Source organism: Doryrhamphus excisus, linkage group LG23, assembly GCF_037039965.1.
Source record: "Doryrhamphus excisus strain RoL-2023G ecotype Guam linkage group LG23, RoL_Dexc_Guam_v1.1, whole genome shotgun sequence".
NCBI classification, from domain to species: Eukaryota; Metazoa; Chordata; class Actinopteri; order Syngnathiformes; family Syngnathidae; genus Doryrhamphus; species Doryrhamphus excisus.
The window spans coordinates 619,810-630,852 of record NC_136379.1 but is presented as its reverse complement, the minus strand read 5'-3'; the positions used below and the strand labels follow the sequence as shown (position 1 = coordinate 630,852).

Sequence of the window (11,043 nt, the reverse complement as noted above, 5' to 3'; positions counted from 1 at the left end):
TGTAGTTTTTATTAGGGACCTGACACCTGGTTGGAGGGATGCGGTCTTTGTCTCGTTCATGCGTTCCATGCACTTCATCCACCGCTGCTTTCAGTGACACTGACCAGACTAAAAAAAAGGCTTGGAGTCGGATCCCTCTCACAACAAAAGGCAACACTCCTCAGTAATTAATGAATACAGCTTACAAGCATTCATAAGATGTTTGGATCATCTATCCAGAGTGGATTTAGAGGCTATTTCGGTGGAGATTTACAAAACAAAGACCAGGTGGATCATTAGCGAGCAGCGACTTGGCTAAGTCTGTTCAAGGTCAGATTTCAGTCCTCACGCTTCAATTTCAACACATGGATCATTCAACACTTAATCCTCACCCATTGTCATCTGAAGGCATCGCAAAAGATACTTTTTTTTTTTTTTTTTGGAATGAAACTTTTTGGTTTATTCTGGGATATTCTAACTGCATTCTCAATAATGTATTTATTATTTATTCATTTATTTATTTCATTCATCGTTTCTTTAATGAATATACAACTTTGATGATACTACAGTCCAAGGGTCTCGAGGACTGTAGCCACGTTTACATGAGGAGTTTTCCTGCTTCCCAATGGAATCTTTCCGAATGACCTTTCCGAAAACAATGGTATCCATGGAAAGGAATAGTCCAATCTCTGGTCTACATGCGCCGCTATAATCAACCAGAATAGTCAATGGGGCATGCCCAGTAAAACGTAAACATCAACATCACGTGATACCAACTTCCTGGAGTTTTTCTTCCACTTGTTGGAATAACTCCGTATTGCCAGTTGTTCCTTCGTCCAGTCTTGGAATTTAGTTTGGATCAAAAACAAACTTTCCTTAGCAGTCCAGTGCCGATTGCTGGCCTCCATTTTTTTTTAGAAGCTACTTCTACAACTATCGTTATCTAATTTCCCCCCATATTCACGTACCAATTGTCATATTCAACATGAAAGTTTTATTTAAAAACACAAACCAACTAAACGTTCAGTTAAAACTGTACACATGCAAGTCATCACACTTGTATTTACATGAAATGGTAATATAGTGTGTACATAGAAGATTTAGAGTATTGTGTTGAATATTTTGGTTTGAATGAATGTTTACTTTTACAAATAATGTTTAAACTACAAACATCATGTCAGTCTTTCTCCGACTGTACTCACACGTGAAGCTGAAAGGATGCTAACACTGTGGCGCTAGTGACACTTATAGATTGAAAAAGAAAAAGAGGCAATACTTGTAATCATAAGGAAAAGATGGAAACGAGTGATTTCGTTTGTACAATATGCTCATTTGTCGGCTGTAGAATTGCCAAATATATTTTCACTCCTGTAATTGCTAAAGATTTTGAAAGTATTAAAAAGTATTGCTGGGTTTCGACCACGTGACGTAGAAGAAGTTACGTCACATCCGGCGAGCTACAGCCACATACACATTTAGGATTCTTGTGCCATATTTTGGAGAGTATTTGGAGAACGATTGATTCCAGTTGTGAGTGTACGTGCGATGCATGAAGACATAAAACAAAAACTGGCCAAAGACTGCAGGAATACATTTTTTGTATTTGTCCTTCATCGTTTTCTGCACCGTTCTGCCCTGGACTTCAAGAGACCCAGAGTACAGACGGGGGCAGGACGAGTACAGACGGGGGCAGGACACCTCGGTGATCCGCCTTTGAGTCATCGTAGGGTGGCGGTCAGTGAGGTGCGTGGAGTCCCCGGCGGATGCCCTGATTTGACGTCAAGTCTCGTTATCAATACGTTTATCTGCCCCCCATCTCTTTGAGGCCGACAACAAACGGATGTGACATCACGGGAAACCCAGCAATATTTACTGACGTCATGATCAATCACAGAGATAGATGACAGCTGATTTAAGATCCGATCGAAACACACGGGTACACACGGGTACACACGGGTACACACGGGTACACACGGGTACACACGACACAGCCAGCAAAGAAGACGCAATACTGACTGACTTACTGACTGAATGATTGATTGATTGACACACAAGATGGCATCTTGGGTTTTTTTGTTTTCTTTAGTTTTTTGTGTGGACTCACTGCACCACACACATGGAGCTGCGTGGGTTGTTGACCGTCCGGGCCACCGTGTCTTGACTGTAGTTTACGATGTCCGCTTTGACCACGCGCTGCATAAAGAAAGAAAGCACCAGTGAGACACGGCATTACAGGATAATGATTGTGGAACAACAATGAGTAAGTAGTCGGTTTTTTTAAGTTGTAGTTTGGTTTTTTGCTACGACCGAGTTCCTCCACCCTAAGCTCTAATTGACGCCGTGTCTCAATTTATTGCCAAGTGGGCTTAATTAACTATGCTAACCAAAACAGCAGCACCTACCGAGGACCTTCAAAGTTGTTCCCTGCCTTTCCGAGCAGTTAAGGGTTCTTGTTTTTTAATGCACAAGATTAGACACATGCAATCCACAAAATGATATGTAAATGTTACACTTAGGGGGGAAAGTGGGCTAATAAATTGACAATAAAAGCACAAATACTGCGGATTTCAGAAAACAACAGATGGAATGATACAGCACTCTACAAGAAGCAATGAAGTCTGGAAAATTTAATAATAATTAAAAAAATTGTTACAACTATAATGATGAAAATGGTAATATTAATGATGATTATAATAATGGTGATAATAATAACAATAATAATGGTAATAATGATACAGATTATAACAATAATGATAATATGATAATGATAATAACAATAATAATATTACAATGATAATAATAACAGAGGAAAACAAGACATGAACATGATTATATCTTGCAAAAAGGGGTAGGCATTTAGAAGCATTTGCTTCTGCCTACTCCTTTTGGGCTTGGGATCAGATACTTGAATATAAATGTAAATAATGGAAAGTTATATTTTGATTGATGTAAGAAATGCACTGTAATGTTTCATATATTTGCCCCCCCCCCCAAAAAAAAAGTAAGCTAAGTTTTTATCTACAAGGAAACCACTAACTTAGTTTTAAGAGTCCTTTTATTTTTGTTCCGAAGTCCAGCATCACATGACAGACCAGCCAAAAGTTTGGACACACTTTCTTATGCTACAGAATGAGACAATGTCCCAACAAACCCGATAAAAGGTTGTGTTTGGTGTCATGCAGGCACTTGTTCCACGTATACAGTGGATGTTATCATAAATGGTATAAAGTAGATGCTATAAAGCAGGGGTGTCCAAACGTTTTCCACCGCAGGACACATACTCAAAAATGAAAGGATGCAACGGCCACTTTGATATTCCGTAAAGTAAATATGCTGAGACGTTACACATGTTTCAAGAAATACTTGTGATATGCTTGAAAAAGTGTATATTTAGTATATACTTCGGTCTGTGCTCTTTGTTCCTCTTTTTATGGTTGTTAATAGTATATTAATATAATGAATATTTCAATTTTCTTCTTGAATAATCTTCTGAAATTTTCTTCTCGTAATATTGTGACTTTAATCCCAAAATATTCTAATTTTCTCCTGGATTTTTTTTGGCTTCTCATAATATTACATCTTTTAAAAAATTATATATATATATATATATATATATATTTCAACTCGATGCTACTAAATTGACATTATATCATATTACAAGTTTATTCTTGTAAAATTGTAAAAATAAAATATTATTCAAATATGACTTTATTTTGAGTTTTTTTCTCACAACATAACTTTTTCCACAACCTAATTTTCCTAAAGTTACAGTCTGATTTGTTGTTTTGTTTGTTTCTCATATATATATATATATATACACATATATATATATATGCTACTAAATTGACATTATTTTTTAATCATATTGCAAGTTTATTCTTGTAAATTTGAGTCTTTTTTCTTCGAATATGACTTTATTTTTACTTTTTTCCTCACAACATAACTTTTTCCACAACCTAATTTTCCTAAAGTTACAGCCCGATTTGTTGTTTTGTTTGTTTCTCATATATATATATATATATATATATATACACATATATATATATATATATATGCTACTAAATTGACATTATTTTTTAATCATATTGCAAGTTTATTCTTGTAAATTTGAGTCTTTTTTCTTTGAATATGACTTTATTTTTACTTTTTTCCTCACAACATAACTTTTTCCACAACCTAATTTTCCTAAAGTTACAGCCCGATTTGTTGTTTTGTTTATTTGTTATTATATTATTATGTTAAAAAAAATAACATATTTTGTCTTTAATATTTCAACATTATGCAACTAAGGAGACATTATATTTCTTCATAATATTACATTATTTTTGTAAAATTACGACATTTTCTCCTGAGTTTACACCTTCTTTCTCTGAATATTTTGTTCTTCTAAAATTACTTTTGATTTTTTACAATTTTGCAGTTTTTTTTTGGGGGGGGGGGGGTTCTTGTTAAATTATATTTAACATATATTAACAGCCACCGGTCGCACTTTGGAAAGCCCTAGTATAAGCACCACACAATCCCTAAGTTCTACGTGATATCATCTAGTCTAGTCAGACTCATCTAGACTCAGCTCCTGCATTCTACGGGAACCTACTCCCACCTATTGAAGCAAACATATTTTGCTCTGCTGGTGGTTCTCTTGTCTAATCGGGCCTTCATCCTGAGGGTAGTTGACCAGCTCAGCCTTTACGATCCTCTGAGCGGATTCGAGCCAGCCGGGAGATGGAGGGAAAAAAGAGAAGGAGCAAAAAAAAAGATGAGAGGGAAACTGGAGTCAGAAAGAGTGAGGACACAAGTGATGACAGGTCGGAAAAATGTGAGGAAAAAAAAGAAATCTAAAAGATGATATCATCGGTAACAGAAACGCAGTGGCCGTGTCTGACCAGCAGGCTGGCTGATGAACGAGCTGCTGAAGCATGGTGTCAATGCCGGTGACGGATCCGAGGACTCGCTATCTGATCTCAAAGACAGAGGAGCAAGATGGAAAGGGGGCTCCTTGCAGATAGAACTCTGTCAGGGGTCGTGACCTTTGTGTTCAGCTCGCTAAAGCTGACAGCTGATAACGAGCCTTGACTGGGCCCATGGACACACTTGGAACTGAGCCTCTTGGTGCACACATCAATGTATTCTAAGATGCTGAATCTTGGTGCTCTTGTCATTGCTAACCAAAACAGCAGCACCTACAGAGCAACAGTCAAAGCATGCAGTCTTGCAATATTAAACATAATCATACCTTATGTGGTGTCTTTTCTGGCAATTATAGTCCTCAACTAGTACTACTATTACTACAACTACTATTACTAAACTGTATGAAGTTGTTCTAATTGTAGAATTTGGACAAATTTGAGCTCAGCACTAAAACAGCAACATTTAACGCAAAGCATTAAGATGAAATCATTCATTCATTTTCTACCGCTTATCCTCACAAGGGGGTTGCTGGAGCCTATCCCAGCTGTCTTTACACCCTGTACACCCTGGACTGGTGGCCAGCCAATCCCAGGGCACATATAGACAAACAACCATTCACACTCACATTCATACCTATGGACAATTTGGAGTGGCCAATTAACCTAGCATGTTTTTGGAATGTGGGAGGAAACCGGAGTACCCGGAGAAAAGCCACGCATGCACGGGGAGAACATGCAAACTCCACACAGAGGGTGGCATTGAACTCGGATCTCCTAGCTGTGAGGTCTGCACGCTAACCACTCGACCACCGTGCCGCCCACTAGCCATTTAGTCACGCAATAATAAATGAACAAACGGGTTCATGAGAAAAAGACATTTCTGCAATGGAATTGATGGTCCAAAAAAATAAGGCTCTACTCGGAACATTGGACTAGTGGTAGCAACCCAACTCAGCACTAAGTGGCGGTGGTGGAGCTTGAGAACCCGGCCAGTCCTTCCATTACATGCTCTCCCCCGTGACCTCTCTGCAGCCCCCGGCTCATCAAGCACTACCCCGCCAGGGTGGCTCCAACAGCTCGTATCGGGGCCAGGATTAATGCTTCTGGGGAGGCGACCCTGTAAATCCTACAGCTGCCACATTTGGGCACGCGGGTCTCGCTGGTAGGCCTGGAGACCTCTTTCTACACCAGTACGGAGGGTTGGAGAGATAAACCAAATAAATCAGCCGGCCAAAGTAACCTCCTCACCTCGACAACGGCATACCTTTAACCTCTTGACTTGACGCGGTCATGTGCTCAATGTGGGTCTTATTTACAGACGGGCAGGTAGAGCACCACTGGAGGCAGACGCAACAACCGGTGTTTGTGCAACGAAAGGTCATTTACTGTGTGTGGCGACCTCTGCTGACCTAACACACTCCCCGTGACCTCCGTGACAACTAGCGTAGCATTACGTCCGATGGCTGGACAACACATTTGTTCTTGAGTTCATGAATCCAGAAAGGCGGTGAAAACATAAGCTCGTCTTGGTGATGACTCACCTGGGATTGTTCCAGTTCAGCTTTGTTGAGCTTCACCCCGAGAATCTCAGCAGCGACCTTCTGGAAACAGAGATACACCTGAAGAGAGAGATGGAAGGTCAAACATTACCCACTGGATCAAGACACTTGGTATAGTCGACTAAGGATCGACCGATACATCGCCCGGCTGATATTTGCGTTCTTGACTTGAATCGGTATTGGCCGATACGCACGCGGGTTCGCCGATGCATTTTTCCGCCTCATGATTTACAGACAGGCATGTTTACATTTCAAGAAATATTTGTTTAAACCTGAGACCTGTAATATTTGTTATCATTGTCATTTTTTATGTAAATTGAGGGAGCAAAAGCAAATATATGATGGAAAAAAATCGGTATCGGCATCAGCTGGAAAAAAAAAACGTATCGGTCGATCGCTACTTTCAACGTTGATGCTCACCGAGTCTCCGGTCTTGGCGGACACAAACTGACTGATGAGGCTGTTCTCTTGGCAAAAGCGCTGGTGCTTGTCGGCCTTCACCGTCCTCATGTGCTCCAGGTCGACTGTGGACGAAAACACGAGTGGTCGCGTTCAAAGGGTTAACTGTCACATACGTGAACATAAACAGAAGACATGACTGTTTATCCAAGCGAGAGGTGGAGGGCTCGGACAACAAAACATAACTCAACCAAACCAAGAGACAGCTACCGCTAATTTCACGTTTCCACAAAGCAGGACGCTGTTGCCATTGCTGATGTTCATGTAGTAAGAATGGCTTCAACTCCCCACTAAAGTACATATACTATTACTAGTGTATCGTACATATACTATTACTATTATCGTACATACTACATACATATCGTACATACTATTCAAAACTCAGCTGCCCGCCTCCTCACCTCCACCCGCTCCCATCAACACATTACCCCTGTCCTCCAAAACCTCCACTGGCTTCCCGTCCCCCAACGCATTCACTTCAAAGTTCTTCTCATAACCTACAAAGCCCTCCACGATCTGACACCCCCCCCCCCATATGTCACAGACCTCCTCCATCCACACAATCCCCCGCGTCCCCTTCGCTCCTCAGACTCCAACCTCCTGGCACGCCCCTGTAAGACCAAGCTCCGAACCTGGGGAGACAGAGCCTTCTCCATCGCTGCCCCCACCCTCTGGAACTCTTTGCCCCATTCACTCCGTGCTTGCCCTGACCTTCCCTCCTTCAAAAACAACTAAAAAGCCACCTCTTTAAATCTGTTTTTAACGTCTAACTTTTTATATCTGACTGCTGCGCCCCGCTTTTAGCCTTGTTTTTAGCTCTAAATCAATGAATGGATATTGTATTTTAATGCATCTTTTACTCTGTTTTTACTCAACTCTATTTTTATTTCTTTTTTCTACTGTAAAGCATATTTGAGTACTCTGAAAAACGCTATACAAATAAAATGTATTGTTATTATTATTATATAATGCAAAGAATTTTGACCACAAACCATAAGGGGGCGCCACAAATGTTATTTAGAGTCACATGATCATATAAAACCTTTGCCAGACAGCAACAAAGCAACAGTAGTGAGTACCAGGTGTTAAACTCAATCCCCAGTAACGGCGTCACAAGATACTCCAACACAAAAGCTTCCACAAATTCACATCATGAATTCACTCATTTGATTGGCTGATTTCACTTTTACAATTTGGACCATGGAAAGAATGGCAAGAAGTACAGTGAACCAAGATCTGGACCAAATATTTGGAGACCAGAGGAAGATCTGACAAGCTTGGTCCCATCAGGGATGTTTGGTAGAAATGGGTGCGGCTCCTTCTGCTGATGTTCAAACCAGGGCAACGATGACAGTGGACGAACATCTTGTCATCCAAGGAAAATGCCTCTTCTGCTTTTTCATTTCACTTTATACTAAAGTTGTGTTGCTGAAAACAATAACTTTTTATACCTTTTCTTGACATGAATATATATGGGTCCAAATTCACCCCAATACCATAGATCAGGGCTCTCAAAGACGCGGCCAAATGTGGCCCGCAGGACACTAATTTAGGCCCCCGCCTTGATATGAAAGTTTAATGTTAGTGCGGCCCGCGCAAGTTTGATATGGATGCTGTATGGTATCATGTACCCAGAAAAAATGATTACGTTTGATTCATGTTCATGTTAAAGGTTAAATAACTGTTAATAGTTATCCTCCCTATCCGTGTGGAAGTGGTAAGTTTTTGGCTATTTAAGTTGAAAGGAAATAACTTGAAGGCTACCGTTTAGGTCGCTAGCTCTCTAGTTTGCGAGTTAGCATGTGTCTCAAGACCCTGCCGTTGCGCAATATGTTGTAAATAAAAAGAGTATAAATGTGACTACAGTCGTGTTTTGTCATGTCTACAGGGCTCTAATAATGCTTTGTTCATTTTAATATGAAAAAAATCATTTGTCTACCCACCAACTATATGTGGTTTCTTAACTTTTTATTATTATTATTATATTTATTTATTACTGATTGATTTTCTTTATTCTTGATTTATTATTATTATTATTATTATTTATTTATTATTTATTTATTTTTCATCTTATTTTGTGTAGAAAAATAAAAATTAAGATATTTGAGAACAGTGGAATGTTTTATCAGAGCTTTTCTTGTAGAAAATCGGAAGCAAAGCAAAGTTTATTCATTTTTCTGTTTTTAATAAATGCATTTTTTTTTTTGGAAAACCTGATGCGGCCCAGCCTCACCCAGACCCTAGCTCCAGTGGCCCCCAGGTAAATTGAGTTTGAGACCCCTGCCATTGATGTTTCTTTAGTGATTACCCTCATGAGGAAAAAGCGGTAGAAAATGAATGAATGAATGAATGATATGTTCTATATCCCTCAGTAATAGCCAGGTAACAAAAGAACCTTCAATTTATGAATATGATTCTTTTGAGGTTCATTTGACCATTTTTGGAAATAGAAATGGAGGGGTATAGTGACAAAAAAAGGCCAAAAGTATTAAAAGCAACATTTTCATGTATGAGGAAGCCTAAGAAGGTAACCAAGACGTGAGAAGCTAATTTGATGGTAACTTATTGTTTTTAGTGTATTTTATAGCTGATTTAATACACGGGTCAAAACCCACCCGTTAACATAAGAGATGCTACCAGGAAGCTAACACAAGAGGAAGGTTGACAGGCAATATCAGGGTACTGGTATGATGTCCCACTGCGGACGTAGCCCAGATCTGGTCTACGGTTGTCAGATAACCTGAAGTGTATTCCTTGGTTGAAATGGGGCTTATTTCACTTGCAGATGATGGAGTCAGTACCCTCAGGCATCCATCCCCAGCTGGTGCTGAATGAAGCACACTGTGGGACACATTCCACCCTGAAGCCAAGAACCTTTATCTGACCTGATGGGAGCAAAGATGGTCAGGAACAATAAGTGGACCAGGGACTAATTCGCTAAAGGCGATACCGCAAATGCAGAAAGAGGTGTGACTTATGAGAATAGGTAGAAGATAAGGTGGGCACACCGGTCCAAGAAACGGGACTGTCGGACTGTCACCTGGCTGCTGATTTACTGAGGCTACAATGACAACACCTCGTTTTTTTTAGCTTTTGTCTTGACGCCGCCTGTGCATTTGACTCCTTTTGCTCTTGCTTCTCCCTTTTCCTCCGTGTGGGGTCACGCCGGGGTCTCTGAGGAAGGTCACCCGGGGGTCTCGCTGCTGAAAAGCAATAGCTTCGCTCTTTATTTCTGGCTTTTGTGCATTAAGGCGACCACACCCAGTATCTGGTGCATGCCCGTCTATGATACCTGGAGGAGGTTGGGCTACTGTACGGTGTTGTGTTTCTCCCTATGCCCCCACCAAGAGTTGTATTCTTTGTGTGAGGCTGTCAAAGATTTACTGTGTTCTCATGCCCTGAGAGCCACACCGAGAAAGACAGATATATGGTCCCATGGTCCCGGAGAACATAAACACTGCTTTTATTGAGGAATATTAATATCTCAGCACAACCACACAACCCCAAAAATGCCCATCAGCCAAGACATAGAAACTAAACTACTGATCATTTCCCACTAGAAGCAAAGATTATCATGATTGTAAGAGATGTATATATAAACACAAAGCTTTCACGGCAAAGGGACAGACTGTGATGTCTCGGCCCATGCATAAACACAGCTATCTCCCGGGGCGTCAGCCAGTTATTAATTCCCCTCATTAACAAGCAGAGGTACCCTGCATGCTACTTGAGGGTAAACACTGCTAATCCTTTGGATCCTGCACACTTGGGAGAGGTTATCAATCATGTGTCGCGGCGTCAAGACTGGGCGGCATTAACCTCAGCGAGGCTGTAGAGCAACTCCAACTGATGATAATCCAATGAGATCCCATATGAAAGTGACTGTCAAAGAGCATAGTATGTTTATTATTGTGGTTGTACAACGGAACCTCGGTTAGGGCCGTTAATCCATTTCAGAAGACCTGAATTGACAAATGACGGGGATAAATGTACATTTAGCTCATGTGGCAATTGTCTCTCTCGCCTAAATATGAGACTAATCCCAGCGTTTTGGGTTTTTGCACTATTTGTCTGCCTAATGTACCCCATCTCTACTTATCAGGTCAAAACCATCTTTCCGCCATGTTCTGGTTTCC

The 11,043-nt window shown here is 40.5% G+C and overlaps 1 protein-coding gene across 2 annotated transcripts in view; it reads right to left on the bottom strand.

The window, feature by feature from the left end:
• Nucleotides 1–491: 491 nt before the first annotated feature.
• The window catches only part of rab28 (RAB28, member RAS oncogene family), a 39,243-nt gene continuing 28,691 nt past the window's right edge, over nt 492–11,043 (bottom strand). Inside the window, exons 5-8 of one of the 2 annotated variants that reach the window (XM_058075021.2) lie at nt 6,869–6,972; nt 6,431–6,508; nt 4,583–4,678; nt 492–2,172 (exon numbers count right to left, since the gene is read on the bottom strand). In XM_058075021.2, the coding sequence (XP_057931004.2) occupies nt 4,583–4,678; nt 6,431–6,508; nt 6,869–6,972 (278 nt within the window). In that variant the 3' untranslated portion in view covers nt 492–2,172. The remainder of the gene's footprint in view (nt 2,173–4,582; nt 4,679–6,430; nt 6,509–6,868; nt 6,973–11,043) is intronic. The other variant, XM_058075022.2, reaches the window with a different exon arrangement.